The 18,326-nt window shown below is 38.8% G+C and overlaps 1 protein-coding gene across 12 annotated transcripts in view; it reads right to left on the bottom strand.

Annotated features, from left to right (window-relative positions):
• Positions 1-6,425: 6,425 nt before the first annotated feature.
• TMCC2 (transmembrane and coiled-coil domain family 2) overlaps positions 6,426-18,326 on the bottom strand; it is a 96,676-nt gene continuing 84,775 nt past the window's right edge. For all 12 annotated transcript variants that reach the window (XM_081948560.1, XM_081948564.1, XM_081948565.1 and 9 more), the window contains 3 exons: positions 16,018-16,952; positions 11,569-11,704; positions 6,426-7,896 (listed from right to left, as the gene is read on the bottom strand). In XM_081948560.1, the coding sequence (XP_081804686.1) occupies positions 7,585-7,896; positions 11,569-11,704; positions 16,018-16,952 (1,383 nt within the window). In that variant the 3' untranslated portion in view covers positions 6,426-7,584. The remainder of the gene's footprint in view (positions 7,897-11,568; positions 11,705-16,017; positions 16,953-18,326) is intronic.

Here is an 18,326-nt window from a genome sequence, read left to right as displayed (position 1 = left end):
TATGTATGTATGTATGTATGTATGTATGTGTGTGTGTGTGTGTGTGTGTGTGTATATATATATATATATATATATATATATATATATATATATATATATATATATATATATATATATATATATATATATATATATATATATATATATATATATATATATATATATATATATACATACATACATACATACATACATATAAAGATCAAACTCTCCCCCCTCCCAATTACATGCATAGGGATTATTCTTTATACTATTTATGTTGTTTGTATTTTTTTGTCATGGATGGCACCAGTGAGGCTAAAACCAATTACAAATACATGTTGTATAATGACAATAAAGGCTATACTACTGACAATATACAACAAGCAACTTTAGAACTGAGAATTAAGTTATTGAAGGGATAGGTTCTGCATTTTAGGACCAACCTTCAACAGTAAAGGAACAAGCAGTCAAGAAAAACACCAGAGTCTAAGGTTTGGTAACAGAGCCATGAAAGCCTTGGAAACATTGCTGTGGTGTGTTTATATCTACAAAGATCAGAATAGTGTAAGCTAAGGTATTTCCTGTGACATTCTATGGAAGAGAAACCTGAGGCTTTGAAAAAGCACGATAGGAAGAGCATTGACACTTTTGAACCCTGGTGTTGGAGAACAAACTTGAAAATACTGTGGACAGGATAAGAAAACAAATAAATGGGCCATTCCCTAAATCAACACATAGTTCTCACTACATGCACAAATGACCAGGCTCATATTGTCCTACTTCAAACACATGTGAAGGTCCAGCTTCTTAACAAGGTTTTGATGCTGGGATAGATGGAGAAAAAGAGAAGCGATGACAAGCAGTACAGTGGACGGACTTGGTTGCAGTGCTGATGTGCGCACACTGTTGAAAGACCTAAAAGAACAATTTGGGGACAGATCAACAAGGCAAGGATCAATCAATGTGATTGCTAAGTGTCAACACTGACTTGTTGATCGGTCAATCAGACAACCAAAACCTGATTTTTCAACAGGCTTTGATGGGATATACAGGATAATGGCTTTGCTTCTTTTTAAAGTAAAGTACTTGTTTGACTTGATTTTAATATTATTTGGTGTTTTAATATTCTTTGAAAGTTACTTTGTAATGATTTCTTATGTAATGACTGTAATGTTTTTAGTATCTTCTAGTCTTATTTATGGATATTAGATGTATAAGCTATTTAGAGTGGATATTGACTGAAGTAACTGCCGAGCAATAAATAAATACATGCATACACAAATACTCTGAAGATTGCACATTTGTCTTTATTATTCAGGTTTGTGATTGTACTCGCGATATGTGTACACCAAGTTGTCCTTGAAAGTGGATTAGATGTGAAAGCTTAAGAAGAACGGTAAATCCTTCTGCCTGATGACAATGTGAATCATAATCCAGATAATCTTGGCTTAATCTGACTTTCTCCCATTTATAGAGCCAGGACAAAACTTCATGTATTGATTTTGATGTGTAAAAGAATCCTTTTGCAGCGAATTCACATGGAGAATTCCAAGAATAATACAAGGCCCCTCTACCTGACTCAATATTTTTAGCTGTTTGCTATTGCCTTCATAAATTAAACCTTGATAAATCTAGCTATCAGTGATAGGAACTAATGGTAGTATTGATGGCAATTGGGCTATTTTTAGTCTGTGCAGTCACCTTTCCTTTCATATTTTACTGATTCTTATTCTTCGCTCTAATATAGATTGCCATCCAAATGATGGATTTATAGCATGGGTTACAAATTCATGCAATTCCAGTCAATACCCATGTTAGGAAATAGTCCCCCCCCCCCAAGGAATAGAACTGCTAAGAATCTCTTTAATGAAGACTAATGTGTGGTAGCAATCACTGTAACTCAAACTATATGGTTCATTTAATTCTAGGTGGGAGGTTGACACTGCTCCTGTGTGTCTACCTTCCTTTTAAGCTAGAACTAAGGATCTGGAAAATATATGGGCCCAAATTCTGTTCTATAATGGTCCACTATACTGAAGACATCATCTCTCATTGATTGTAAGATGCACTTCCTACGTGTTCGGCTTCAAGTTGTCTTTGATCCTTCTGTCTCTGTACATTGACTGAAAATGTTGGATTGGTCCCTGGGAAACAAAGGGGATGTTATTGTCCATTCTGAAGTCTCCTGCAAAGATAGTGGTATTAAGTACTCTCAGTAGCAAAGCTCTAATTCTCTTTGAATCATTAATGTGCAAATTGTTTTGCTCTTTGGGTTTGAATTTCACTCTGATAGAATGTCTCAGCTAGATTCAAATGCAGTGAGTGAACTCCAGCCTTAGATTAGCAGGACCTATCATTTTCTGGGGCTTTATAAATAGACAAAACGCTTCTGGTAGCAGACTGCCCATACTAAATCAAGCATTTGAGACTTCTTGCAGGAGGCTGACCTTCTTCCTTTCACCTATGCCATCATATTTAACCTGATACTGAGTAAAGGATCATTTGTAGCTAGGAATGATGAAAGGGAATTCACTGCCTACATACCAGAATTCTATAAAAATCTTAAATAAAGAATTGAAAGTATACATGGAGCAGAAATAGAATTAATAGTCCATATTATTTGGTGGAAGATGCAAAGAGAGTTTCTGACAAATGTTCAGAGTCAAATCATAGGCAGGTGAACATCAAAGGTGGATGAATGCAGATTTATACTCAGAAATGGACTGAGTAGAAATGAGCCTCTCTTAAACTGGGTTGTCCCACTTTTTAAAAATATAACACTTCATGGAACCTTCTTAAATAATAGAATTATTGAGTTGGAAGTGGCACTGGAGATAATTTAACTCCCTGCCTAATAGAGGATCTGCAATACAGCTATAGCGCCCCTGACCCATTGCTGTTCAACCATTGCTGAAAAACCATCAGCAAAGAAGTACCTGCTACTTCTAAGGCAGCCCTTCTACAACTGAACAGCTCTCACTACAAGGAATTCTTTCCTGATGTTTATCCAAAATCTGCTTCATTAAATTTCTGTCTCTCAGTTCTTGTTCTGATAATTGCAGCCCGTCATTTTCTGTGCATTCCTTCTTCTGCAGATTTGCTATTCCACATTCACTTCTCAGCAAGCAGGTCTGAGCCACATTTTACAACAACAGTTCCATGTTTTCTCTGTAAGGGAACACTTTAAGTAAATTAATCCATTGTAAATACCAACTCCTGGTTTAGCTAACTCTGCAGAAGGATGAATTCTTGTGCAAATAATGAAACTCTGGTCTTTTGGGACTCACTAGTAATTTGGCCATTCTGGGCCTTCTGAATATTTCTCAGCAAACCTGCTTTTTCCGCAGAAAACAAAGATTGTCTGCCAGACAAGAGTTTTATCCTCCGGAGTACCAAATAACTGCTCATCCAAAAAATAAGGAATACGGAGTTTCAGGCTGAAGCGAAGGGGTTGCCCAACATGACAAAATCGGGATAAATAAGGGCACTTGGGAACCAGCAAAATATCAGCCTGGGGAAAGTTAAATCTTACCCCAAGCTAAGAATAACTGGTCATAACATACTGGCTGGGAAATTTCAGGAGTTGAAATCCCCACATCTCCAGGTTTAAGAAACTCTGTCCTAGAACAGGGATCTCCAAACATTAAGGCTTATGGACTTCAACTCCCAGAATTCCTCAGCCACCAAGTCTTAAAGTTGCCAAGTTTGGATACCTCTGTTCTAAAAAAATGTGGCTAACTTTTTGCCCTTTTAGTACATTGCTGTGTATTTCTTTCCTTGTAAATAATGGTACTAACAGGCTTAATAAAGCACTTTTCTTATGCCAAAGTTTTGAATCTCATTTTATTTGGAAAAAAAAAGTAAATGAAAAAGCACAGTAAATTAATCCAAACCTGCAGGGCTTGCCTGGGGCTCCTAATGGAAAAGAAATATAATATTATAGTATGGGGCGATAGGAGTAGGTGGGGAAGAATCAAGCATACATAATAAATACAGTCAAACATTTTCAGAAAAGGACTATGCCTGAAGGTGAGGTTTAGACTTGAACATACAGTATCATGAGAATCCTCCATACATATATTTAAATATATAATGGTATAACTGATGGCGTGATAAGGATCCTAAACTAAGGTATAGTATGCTTCGAAAATATTCAGAGGGAGAGCAGATCTCCTGGGAAAACAGCAGTTTCTCCTATGTCTCAAAGCAGCCTCAAGGAGTGAATTCAACCCATTAATGGGGTGACTAAAGGAGCTGCCTCTTTTCTTCAGGCTTGTGCAGCAGCCTGCAAAGGGGGGGCTGTTTTAATGAACAGAGAAGAAGTGTTGTGCTTGCCTGAGGCCCAAAGCAGCCCTTCTGAATCATTTTCATAGCATGCACAGATCTATCCTAAAGAGGCAGAAATTTAGGCTTTCGGGAAACTCGGTATGTGGCCAATGCCACACACCTCGGGGAGCAAAGGGGGCGGGGAGGGAACAGTATTCTGAGTCAGCTGAATCTGGGATGGTAAATGAGCTATGCAATCTAAGGCCACAAAGAATTATGGCAATCGATTGTTTGCGCTTTTCCCCAAGCTTGGAATGATCACCAGCTTTTCTCCCATGGATTTATACTTAAACTTATCCTTTCAAACATTCAGATCAAAATATATACCTTCTAATGTGTACAATGGCATATACAGGCCAATAGATCAGGGGTCTCCAACTTTGGCAACTTTAAGACTTGTGGACTTCAACTCCCAGAATTCCTCAGCCAGCGATGCTGGCTGAGGAATTCTGGGAGTTGAAGTCCACAAGTCTTAAAGTTGCCAAGGTTGGAAACCCCTGCAATAGATCACTAGAGGAAAAGGGAAATAATGGAATGGGGAATAGAAGTAAGAGACAAACATCCCAAATAATTATACTCTCCTATTGCTGTTGAAAGCAAGGAACAGCACCTAGGAACAGCACCACAAACTTTCTTTAATAAAGCCACTTTGCTTTCCGATTCCCACTGTCATGTACTGACAGGGAGAAGTCAGGAACAGTGCAAAATAAAAAAAACACAGATGAAAGATCGAATCCTGCACAATTACACTTTCACCACTGACAGTGGCCAATGTTTATTTTATTTTATCTTCCGGGATAGCACTTTTCTTGCAACCAACATCTCCTTTCTACCTCATTCAGCATTCATCCTAACGCCACTTAACATGTTACCCATTCAAATTACAGTATAAAACCAGATTATTTTTGCGACTGATGATAAAAACTGGTTTTCAGACTTTTTCAAGAAAATATACAAATCCGGTAGATGCCTAAATGAAAGTTGGGTTCTTCACATCTCCGGGGCTTATTAAGGGCAGAACGAAGCTTACATTTGAGGGAATTTTGTCTTTAGAAAAATATGGTACTGAGGTAAAATCAACACTTAGGCCTCTACAGGGAAAAGAATCAGCCTCAGGCCAAAATTCCATGATGTTATTCAATCATGTAGGTCCATTTTGGTCTCAGCTGCTTTAACTAGAACCATTTCCCCATTTCTAAGTGCTAGCAGCGAGTAAAACACAGGGGTTAAACCAGGATGACTGTTATTTTGCCTAAAATTATTCCCTGTAGATATTATTTTACCCAAAAGAATCCAGGAATGTTTTGTGTAATAAAGAGCCAATGTGTCGTATGGTTACAGGAGAGCAGTGAAGGGAGAATAAAATCATTGTTTTGACAGGGTGAAGTTATTCAGCCTTTAGTAGTCCTAAGGAGAATGAAGTCAAACAGATGCATCCTTATTGGTTGTCTTGATGCTGGAGAATGGAAGCAGCTACTGCAAAACATAAACTTTCATAATTTCCCTGTGTTACAAGGAAAATAACTCCTTCTATCTTGCTCACTTATGTATGAACAGATTCTCACAGACCTCAGCGCTGCCTTTCCTTTTCCTATCTTATAACAAGGGCTGTTCAAAGTTCTTGCAAGTGCAAAATAAACACCTATGGTTTTCAAACAATATCTACACATGCAACAGAATAAAGTGGAAAAAGAGAATGAGGATAGCCATGCCATAAGCCTGAAGTGTCCGTTCTCCACTATCTCAGGACTCTCCCATTTCATTCTGTTAGATATTGAGATTCCAGCCGTTTAACCCTAATATGCAATTAAGTCTTTCTGTTGCCCAGAAAAGCAAGTATATCTCGGCAGAATCAGAGCAGATGCTAAAATATCATCCGGCGTAAAACTCCCTAGTCAAATCAATACAATTTAAGCTTTCAACTTACAATATGCCATGATCTGATAGCTTCAGCTAAAGACAAAATGGCATCAAATGAGTTGCAACAATTGCTGTCTTCAAAAAGGTACTAGAGCAGGGGTGTCCAAACTTGGAAACTTTAAGACTTGTGGACTTCAACTCCCAGAATTCCCCAGCCAGCATGGCTGGCTTGGGAATTCTGGGAGTTGAAGTCCACAAGTCTTAAAGTTCCCAAGTTTGGATACCCCTGTACTAGAGAAATATCCCAGGACCAGATGATGCATGTCAGATGCTTACCCTTTCATGAGAAAATGTCTATCAAAGAATATGATTTCTCCAAAGTCCCCCGTGACGGTTGGACAAATTATCTACTGCTCCTAGTTAATGAACACTGTCGAATTCAAGTGGTGGCTCATTCATTTTGTGCAGACTGAGGGTTTATTGCTATTAGAGCACTTTAAAGCCCTCCATCACGTGAAGGCAAGTGACTGCTTACTAATGCTTGGTTTTTTTAAAAAGAAAATCTCTGAAATCGATAAATTAACACATGCACACTTACATACACACACACGCACGCACACTTGTAAAGATTATAAGTATTTTTAAAGTCCATGGAAATATCAAAAAGGAAAACAAGTGAAAACAAAGCCAACCAAAACCGTTGAGTTTGCATCAGAAGGCTCAATGCTTTCTCCTCAGATCCTGTTGTCATTAGTTCATAAACCAACCCACAAGGACAACAAATCCATGACATGAAGCAGTCCAGCTAAATATCTGGAATTTCAGTTGTCCTATGGGAAGGAAAATTAAGCTCCACGTTGTCACCTGAATTATCTTCTGTTGTATGCACAATTTAATTCTTGGATTGTTTTCATCTTCATGAGTTATAAAAAGAAAAAAGTTCAGTGTCGAATCTTCTTTACCTCTGTCTTCATATATTACTACGTTGATAAATGTTCCATCACTTCTCTCCAACATAGATGAAAATACATAACTATGCAACTGCTTTTTTGAGAAGACCTTTTGATTGTACATGAATTACTGCCCTCATCATCATCATCCCTTTATCTGATTTAAGAAATGGATACAATCGGAAAGATTGAGCTCTCTATGGGGGTTATTTGTCTTCCCATTCCGCCTTGCGAGAACATTGCAGAGGAGAGGTGTAACACAGTAAGCCTTTCATAAGCTTCGCTGTAATTACTCTCCCTACTGCTGAGACAATGTTGGGCGCAACAACAAAAGGCTCTGAAGAGGAAGCAAGTGAGAATTGCACAATCCAAATGGACATAAAACCAACTGGAAGTAGCCTCAGTTTTACTTCCTTTCTATAAGAAATGAACTCCCTCTAGCTGCAGCAACTGGCTGCCAAGAAAATCAGCTAGGTAGCAACACATGTTCCAGGAGATAAGTGATGGTGTCCCAGTGCTTCCAGAGGAGGAAGACAAAAAGCACTAGTAAGGTAGTGCTCAGGAGACGCATGCGGGTCTTCACCATTGGAGTGATGAAACTAGCAATGGTGGAGACAAAGACCAGCAGCACGGCCATTAAGGCCAAGATGACATTGATGAATTTTCCCAGTAGAGCACGGGCATTGGCGTTTTCCACTCCTTCTAGTTGCACCACTTGCTGTTGCTGCTGCTGCAGTTCTAGCTTGGTTACCCGAGTCAGACAGGACTCCACAGCTTCCTGTGGGGAAAAACCAAACAAAGAAGGGATCAAAGTTAATCGATCACTAAGCAATAACTTGTGCATGCTTATTTTACCTAGCTATAGTAGAATGATCATTATATTCAGTTCACTGTATCTAGTTACAGTGACCTAATAGCAGGCAAATTTGTAATTGGACCTATGGAAAGGCACTATAACACAGAAGGTTCATTACTAAGATGATTGCATCCATTGTGTAGTCTAACATAAATCAACTTTTACAACAAATTTCACAATGTTCTGGCAGCAGGAAAGTGTATATAAATTGAATGATTATAATATTGTGATATCTTCTATTATGACGTTCTAATGTGACCCACAGGGACTTCTTTAGTCACCTTAAGAATTTCCACAATTGAAGATAATACTAATATGTAACTTGAACATGAGCTGCATCACCAGTGGATAGGTGATAATATGGAGAGGAAACTACCACAAGCCTCGTGCAAGTGTAAGAAGTGCATGTAATAAATACATATTTTTAAATGGTTTAGGGAAGAGAGTGTGTTGGCTTTCCTTATGGTGAATGTCACTACTGTTCACTATAGTGACATTGAAGTTACCCCCATGCAGGGTTCTACAATACACATAACAGGATCGCTCAGACACTCAGAGCATGTTCCATTGCCTTCCCATGGCTCCTTCTCTTATCAATATCTCATATCAGATGGGAGCAATTGTCTCAGTTGTCTGAACAATGAGATTTCTTTTTCAAATTTTTGATTACTACACAAGAGGGTGGAATGTGGCAGCCGTGGCGAGGGGGGCGTTCCACCAGGTTCACCTGGTGCGCCAATTGCGCCCCCTATTGGACCGGGATGCCCTTCGCACAGTCACTCATGCGCTGGTGACGTCCTGCCTAGACTACTGCAATGCTCTCTACATGGGGCTTCCCTTGAGATGCACCCGAAGACTACAGCTGGTCCAGAATGCGGCCGCGCGGGTGATTATGGGGAGTACGAGATACTCCCATATAACACCTCTCCTGCGCGAGCTGCACTGGCTCCCTGTGGTCTATCGGGTGCGTTTCAAGGTGTTGATCACCATCTTCAAAGCGCTCCATGGCACAGGACCTAGTTATTTGCGGGATCGCATCCTGCCCCATACATCCCTACGACCAATCCGCTCTCACAGAGAGGGACTTCTCCAGGTGCCGTCCACTAAGCAGTGCCAAAGGGCGGCGCCCAGGAGCAGGGCCTTCTCTGTGATGGGCCCAGCCCTCTGGAATGACCTCCCCCCCGACATTAGGATTACTACCGACCTCCGCTCCTTCCGTACAAAACTCAAGACCCACCTTTTTCAACTAGCCGGCCTGGCTCAACTATAGTTCTATCTCTAATCCTCCTGGCAATTTTAAACTTGAAATTTTAAATTGGGGTATTTTAATTTTTAACCTTACTATTATTGTTGTTGTATGTATTGTAACAATTGTTGTGGGACTTTTATACCTCCTCCGTGTAATGTCTAATTGTGTAACATGTGATTTTTTATTTACTGTACGCCGCCCCGAGTCCCTTCGTGGAGAGGGAGCGGCTAACAAGTCTAATAAAATAAATAAATAAATAAATAATAAATGGAAAAAGATTAGAGTAACTTGTGGAAGACACTTGACATGGCTGTGTTCAGCATTCAGCATTCAAACCACAGTTTGAAATGCTAAGGCAGCTGCATCCCTCAAAGACTTGTGTAGCTTTCCCTGATTCTTTGAACATGCCCATGCATGCATGAAAAACCTCCCCAAAACTGCTGCTGAATCCAAGTAATAGGATGGTAATATCTCACAGCAATGTAAAGAAGAAGATGCACTTCCTTAAAAATTCTGATGAATCTTTTTTTTTTTTAATGTAAGAAAAAAATAGTGGCCTTCGTCCATGAAACATGCACTATCTCCTTCAATATTTTACTTATTTATTTTGTTTGAAGTATCTTGATCAGACTGAGATGTTCCTTGAATTGCCACGTGGGGGCAGAACAACACATTTCGGGAATATAATTCTCAATTGCATTCAACTTTATATAATTTATGAAGAAAGAAGGGAAACATTTTTATACATCAGATTATACAGCATATTATTTATACAGAAAGAGAGCAGCAGCAAATTTCAGTGAACACAATACAAAAAAAAGAGGAATGGAATATCAATTCTATATCATAATCATTGCTCTGATGATGTTACTTAGTTTGGTTAATGAAATATTTGCAAGAAAACAATCAAGCTCAGAGAACTCCAAGTATCTCTAATTTCAACCCAACAAATATTTTCCTCTGTTGATACAGCTATCCGAAATTATCTTCAACCTGCTATACCTCTGATGGGGAACCTGTGGCACGTGGACCCATATTTGCCGGCACGGCAGCCCTCACTCCAGCGAGCATGTGCATACTGGCCAGCTGATTTTCAGCCTTCCAGAGGGGTAGGGGAGGCCTTTTTCGCCCTTCCCAGGCTTCAGGAAAGTCTCTGGAGCCTAGAGAAGGAAAAAAAACAGGCCCAACAGGCCAACCAGAAGTTTGTTCCTGAACTTCCGGTTGGGCTGTTGGGCTGTTTTTCGCCCTCCCCAGGATTCAGGAAAGACTCCGGAGCCTGGGGAGGGTGAAAACTCCCCCTCTGCATGGGCGGTGGGTGGGTGTTACACACACAAGCACGGGGGGGTTGCACACATAGGTGGGTGGGGCATGCACACACACTATTTTGGCACGCCTTCAGAAAAGGGTTAGCCATCACTGTGCTATACCAACACTTTTGCTTTAGTTCAGGGGTGTCAAAGTCACATCGTCATGATGGCGTCATATAATGTATTGGGAGTGTTTGCCCCATCGCTAAACCAAATGTGGGTGTGGCCAATGCATGATGCATCCAGCCTGCGGGCCAGGAGTTTGACAACCCTGCTTTAGTTTCTACCATGGGATAATGGTAAAAGTAAGCTCCTATTGGCTCTCTCTCTCACCCCATCTTTTAAAAATTTTCACAGCAACGTTTTTTCCTCCTTAAGTTATAAAGACCATGAGAAGAAGTACAGAAGGCAGGAGGAAGAGGCCTTATACTGAGCCAGATAATGGCTCGTCAATATTATCAGCTCAGTATTACACGCCATGACTCCTGAGGATCTCATCCAGGACTTTTTCCCAGTTTGGAAATGCCAGGATTTCAACTGAGGTTGTCTGCTTTTCCTCTGAGTTATGACCTTTCCACAACCTGGCAAAAGAAGGTAATTTATTGGCGAGTAATAAAATAAAGGTAAATCCTACCAAAAAACCTTTGTTATTTAAATATAGGTCTAATTCAGTGTTTCTCAAACGTGACGTGATGGCTGTGGAATTCTGGAAGTTTAAGATCCACACATCTCAAAGTTGACAAGTTTGAAAAGATTTGTTTGAATTCATTTTCTTCTGGGATAAAGATCCCCCCCCCCCACAACCATTTATATTTTTTCACCTCCAGACAACCATATTCAGAAAACTCCTTGAGGGTATTTGCCAGAGTTTCAGTCAAAAGACTTGGTTGCAAGTGCTGCCTATCTGAGATTTGTATAGTATACCATAAGTTTTTGGAATGGTCAGAGGACATGTGCCACTAATTCACACCAAATTATGCCTGTGTGTTTGGAGAACTGGTTGTTGGACCAACTGCATAAGCCCTGGTAAGTCTGTACCTGAATATCCCTGGCCCTTTCGTAGGACTGGTAAGCCACCTTCTCTTCCATGCTGGCCAGTTCCTGCTTCAGATTGGTCATCTCATTCTGATGAAGCTCAGTGAGGTCATTGAGCTGCTCTTCCAAGCGTTCATACCTGAGCAACGGAAATAAGAGAAAGCATTCAACCAACGGCTAGCTTAAAGAAGAGGAAAGTTCTATGCATACCTGCATTGTTTTGAGATTACTGGTAACATCTCAATTTTCCTTATTTGAACATAAGCCTTCCTTATTTCAGGGAGATTTGCCTTCTCATACTTACACATAAGATCTTGCTGTAAAATCCCCAGCAATTTGTCAGGAGTTGATACAAATAAGCCTGTGAACCAATCATGGAAAACCAGTGTGATGTACATGCTTTAAAATATGTATATGTGTGTGCTTGCATGTGTGATTCCTCACATCCTCTACATCAAGGGTGTCCAAACTTGGGAACTTTAAGACTTGTGGACTTCAACTCCCAGAATTCCCCAGCCAGCATAGCTGGCTGGGGAATTCTGGGAGTTGAAGTCCACAAGTCTTAAAGTTCCCAAGTTTGGACATCCCTGCTCTACATAAACCGTCTCAATTCCTCCCCTCAGGGACACTGCTATAGGACACTGCATGCCAAAACAAGTAGACACAGGGACAGTTTCTTCCCTCATGTCATCATTCTGCTACACCACATAGAAAAGCATACCTGATCTTTTTATATCTGATGATCTATAATTTTTTATAATTATTTAGTTTTATAATTGCCATATAATTGTTTAGTATTATGTACAGAATTATAAACATGGGCTTCCTAATTCATGTTTTCAAGTTCCTTTTCTCCAAAATATTGAACGTGGGAAAGGGAAACTATTTGCTTGCTTGCTTCTTGCTAACGAATTATGTTACAGCCCCTTTCCCCAAGGACTTCTGTGATGGTATGAGGGTGGTACATAATTTAAAACTATACATCTTAACATTTGAGCCTATGCATGCTCATTTGGAAATAAAAAGTAAATACATTACTTATTTATTTACATAATAAATTCTTCAATAAAAAGTCTCTTGCATATGACAAAGAGAGACATGTGGCTACTGTATATAAAAATGTGTTTTCTTAGTGATGACACCCAAGGCAAGAATAGAATAGAATAGAATAGAATAGAATAGAATAGAATAGAATTATTTATTGGCCAAGTTTGTCTTTGTCTTCGGAATTTGTCTTTGGTGCATATGTTCTCAGTGTAAATAAGGATAATAAAATACACTCATCAAGAATAAAAAGATACGACATTTCGTGATAGTCAAGTTACTAATAAGCTATCAAATCATACTAGTAAATTAATAAAACAATATAAATTGAAAGATACAAGCAACATGGCTATAGTCATAAGTGGGAAGAGATAGATACTAGGAAGAAAAGAATAATAGTAATACAGTCTTAGTATATTGTATATTGTAGTACATAAGATTGGCTTAAGTCCCTACTCATCCTTGCCACTCATTAGGTGACTTTGAATCTCTCTCTCACACACACACAACCTACTGCAGTACTTCATGGAGTTTTATTCTAATCTCTGACTCTGGCTCTCCTCTCTTTCTCTAACACCTGTTATATCTTTTTTCCCCAGTACTAGGTATGGACCTTTTTATTTTCTTAAGGTTTCAGATACATTTTTAATTCAGATTATTGTTTTATGTTGTGTTTATGATGTTGAGGCTGTTTTGATACTCATATTTTATTATCCAAACTATTCTGGGAATATAAAAATAGACCAAATAAATAAATTAAAAGGTGGTATGAATAAATTTATAAAAATAAATATAGTTCTAATGTCTCCTTAGGGTTTTTTCCCTATTAAATGTTAAGTCTCTCCTAGTCTTTCACATAGGGCAGATGTAAATGAGTGGAAAACAAATGAAGTGGGGGAGGAAGGAATGTCTCTTCTGAAGTCTGCTTGTGGGAACAAAGAGTTTTATTTCCATCCTTGCTGTTACCGATAACTGATTTCCAGAACATTTTGGGAAATTTTCCAGTTTTTTTTTCAACAGAGCTTAAAAGGGAAAAAATGCAAAATATAACTGATAACCAATAACAATAACCAATGAGAACAAATATTTGGCCGTTTCAGCATATCCCATAAACTTTGTACAGTTCCTGATTGTATGCAGAGAATGTGTGTCCATTATTCTACTTATATATGAACATTTATATCTGTTGATAAAATACTTTATGTTCACATTAATCTACCAATTCTAATTCATAGGTGGATCAGTCATGATGATGGTGGAGGGCCAGCATGATGAAGACTATGAAAGATCAATGCTTAACTTTTCCTCCCCAACTCCAATTGATCCATGAAAAACACAACCTCTGCAACAATGTCCAGTCATTTAGGTTCATTAGCTCCTCCCTACAAAAAAAAGTCTGAATACATCATTCTTTCTTCACTGACAAAACTCTTAGGGCCCAGAAACGAAAGCTTGCTTGATTCTGAACTTCCCATCTATGGAAGATAAAAAGCCAATGTTGAGTACTGAGCCAGGAGTGGCTTTCTTTCATGTATTATAAATAGACAAAAATGAATTAATAGGGTGTCTTTCCTCTTGAAGATAATTTATATAGGAAATTCCAAAAGATTCTTCAAAACTACCATCAGGCAAGCAGGGTGGAGGTATTTAAATCACCAGGGGGGAAAAAAAGGTCTGTGGCAGTCACTGATTTAAATCAGTTTTCTCACTAATCTGTTCTCTGAACAAATGGGAAATAATTTCTCAAAGATTTGCATTAGCAATTAACATAGAATAGTCTGCATATATAGAATGTAAATTCATCTAAATCATGCAGCACACAGCAACATTCCATTTGCCTGGATAGAAAAAAGTCAAATTCTCTTTGGGATACTGTGTATCTGCTTGGGTTTTTCAATCAAAAAGGTTGGTTTTTTTTTTTTTAAGGTTAATAGTGCAAACATATGAGTTAGAAGTAAGCCTCACTTTGCAAGTTTGTGCAAATAGTGCCTTTATATTACTTCTGATCCTGTTTCAAGACTGCCCCTACTATTAGACAGAATGAGCCAGCAACATAATAAACAATTATTTATGACTGCCTATTCTCATTGTAAGGCTAGTGGTGGAAGACAGTTTCTTGGATTTTTTGCCTAAGGTATATCTTAATTTAAATAGGTAACATTTGCCTGTGTCATCTGTTAGGCAATGAAAGGTTTTCTGTGATCTGCTGTAGACATTTGTGACTGAATTGTTTGTAAAACCAATTTTGTAAACTGCTTTTCATATAAATATATGAGTTTTGTTGACTCACTTCCAAGCCTAGGATTATGATCTAAGTATTCTTAATATTAGAAAAGTGCAGACGAGCAATTAAGAAAAGATTTAAACGTAAGTTTCTTTATAACAGTTTTGCCCAGCAGATCAAAATTCTACCTCTCAACCAAGTCTTGCACACAGCACTTAGAAAATTTCTAAAAGTTGCCACCAAATTATAATTTTAATACAACAAAGGGGAAAATGAGGCAAAATATGGGGCAATGGCTGCATTATTTGCATCTTAAAGTAGTTTTAAGTTAAATAAATTTTGCTTTCTCCCTTTCCCTTGATAGTTCTTTCTTCTTACTCCATATTTTGATCCGAATATATCAGCCAAAGGCAAGTTCAGTTCTTGGCCAAAAAAAGCTCCCCATTTCTCTTCTATAAGATGGAAGATAAAACCCTAAACTATTACTGGCTACAAGTTATAATTCCTGCTATAAAATTTACCCTAACTTCTTTCATATTGAGGTAAGGTAAAGGTTCCCTTGTATATATGTGCTAGTTGTTCCTGACTCTAGGGGGCATTGCTCATCTCTGTTTCAAAGTCAAAGAGCCAGTGCTGTCCGAAGACATCTGCATGGTCATGTGGCCAGCATGACTAAACGCCAAAGGCGCACGGAATGCTGTTACCTTCCAACCAAAGGTGGTTCCTATTTTTCTACTTGCATTTTTACATGTTTTCAAACTGCTAGGTTGGCAGAAGCTGGGACAAGTAACAGGAGCTCACTCCATTACACGGCACTAGGGATTCAAACTACCAAACTACTGACCTTTCTGATCAACAAGCTCAGTGTCTTAGCCACTGAGCCACTGCATCCCTCTAATATGTAGAATCGTATAATGAATTATAATTATAATAGAATGTGTCAATTTAATATGTAGTTTTTTTGCTTATTTTACTTATTTTGCTTATGATATACATACATAATCAATGCTCTCTGTAAAGTGAGATCTACAGCTAAATTGCTCTCCCACGCTCAGCAACCAACATCTTATTATTCTCCATTGCTGGGATTCTTTACCGGAAATGAACAATTAAGGGCATTTTTTAAATCATTGAGGAGCATTTGTCCCTTGATGAGGAACAGGAAGACATTTAATAAACCTTACCTGTATCGTTCCTCCTGCAAGCATTGAGTCATGTATGTATAGTCTCGTTGCAGCTGAGCTTTGAGTTCTTCCATGGAGTCCTCGAGATGGGATTGAATATCTTTAATGTCTCTCAGTTCTTCTACAATAGTGTCAAAGTTATAATGATGACTTTCCAAGGTGTTAGACTTAGGACTGCCCAAGCCCCCAGGACCAGCCCCAGAATTGCTACCAGCTGCTGAGCCAGAAGTGGCACTGGAGCACTCATCATCGCTTCCATATTTGGGACTGGACACGAGGGTAGCGCTGCCACTCAGAGTTCGCGAGGCCTCTTCTGGGTGTCCATCGTCCAGAGTGTCCTTTAAGTGGGCAATGTTGTCAGCACTGCCAAATTTGTTGCGTATTAAACTTGCAAACTCACGGGGCTTGGAAACGACAGCTGTGTGTGTTGCTTGAGAAAGACCTGACAACCCACCCTTGACCCCCTCTACCACACCACCACCAAAACCACTAATACTGGACCGAACATTGGCTCCTACATCCTTGAGTCCCTGATGCATGTCCCGGAAGACATCTTTGGGCTGACGTGATGGCCCATTTTGTTCAATCTCCTTTAGTTTTTTGTGGTAATGTTCAAGCTTCTTATGCAGCTGGGCAATGGTCTGGGCTGACTTCTGGTTCTTCTTCTCAAAGACCTGCTTGATACGAGAGGCTTGCTGCTTATCAGCATTATTAGCAAGTTTCAGGTATTCAGCTACGTTGTCATCTCGAGCCTCCTGCTCAATCTTTATTTGCTCAGTGATCTTAAGAATCTTCTGGTGCAGATGGTCAATGGCAGCTTTCGTCCTCTGTGGGTCAGGGTTGCCATCTGGAACATCAAGACAGATGTTGCTTTCAGCATCACTGTGGCTTGTATTGGAAGGCAGGTTGAGTTGGCTCACATCCCCCTTGTCCAACTGTTGTAGGAGGCAGGAAGAGAAAAAAGAACACAGAAAGACACAAGTAAAGCTTTGAGAAATATTTTCTTTCTCTGGAACAAACATTAGAGTGATTGAACATAATAGTGGAAGAAATAGTAAGGAAAATAGTTAAAATACTCTACCCTGGTGGTTCCCTCCAAATGTGCTAAGACTGCGACATCCAGCATTTCTTTGTTGTTTGGAAATGTTGAAAATTGTAATCTCAAACACATCTTGAGGGAATCAGCTGGGGGAAAGTTGAATTAGTTAAAAGAAGGAACATTATCTGTTAAAGTCACCTAATCTTAAAAATTGCTTTTTAATCACCCAATTAATAAATGCATATAAAAGTTCTTGCTATCTAATTCTTGATATATTTTGAATTCTTAAAATTGAGATAACTGCAAGTCTCATCAGATAATAACAATTTTAAATCCTATATTTCATTTGTTTTTCTTTTTTTCTTTTCTTGGAAGTAAGGAACATAGAATATTTCCTATTATGGTAATACAACAGAGTCAATTAGCATAGCAAAGCCAAGCAAGTTACTTTGTGGAAGATTCAGGTTTAAAAGATGTACTGTGATTTTAGTCATCAGTTTCCATTCTCTTCAGTTTTTATTGCTAGACAAAAAGCTATAGCAGTTTTTCTGCAAAATGTGAATGTGTCTATTGCCTCTGACTGCAAAAAACTGAATGCCCTAATGAGTCTCATTGGGGGTCAACAACTTCACTTGAAATATTAATGACGTTTTCCCCAGAATCTTGACCTATTTTATTTATAGACCAGTAGATTAGAACTCAGGGTTCTAGATTTATGGTCCTCTAAAAATGAAATTGCTTGTAGTGCTCACAAGGAAAGGAGACCATAAACCTGGAAATAAGGTCAAATATTGTACCAAACTATGTACAGATGCCCAAAGCATGGACTTAGCCTGTTATCTGAGAGCAGTTTGATCCTGTTGGAACTGAGGAAGTAGACACGGCAACTGTTGTTGTTAGCACAATTACTTGCTTATTAATATTATCTTATTATATTATGTGCCTCTTGGTTACTAAACACTTCCAGGATGGTGACTTCTGTGTAGGTTTGTGCAGCAATTAATACATTGCTGCAAGAGGGGGTGTTCCTGACATCTTTTAAGGAAGCTGGGTCTGACCCTTCCTTAGGAAGCCATCAATAAAACCTTTTTAAAAATCATGAAAGTAGAAGTTGGGGGGGGGCACATAAAGACCTGCCTCAGCCACTCATGATGACACAAAATATTTCTAATTCATTATTCGTAGAACTGGACATTTGTGCACAGACTAGCTTTTAATCCTTATTTTACGAAGTTTTTTGAACCTGAAGTTCATATAATTTGTAACGGAT

The sequence above is a fragment of the Natrix helvetica genome (genome assembly GCF_964273705.1).
Source record: "Natrix helvetica genome assembly, chromosome: 3".
Lineage (NCBI taxonomy): Eukaryota > Metazoa > Chordata > Lepidosauria > Squamata > Natricidae > Natrix > Natrix helvetica.
Note: the sequence above shows the minus strand (reverse complement) of the source record. Positions and strands in the feature narration are given on the sequence as shown.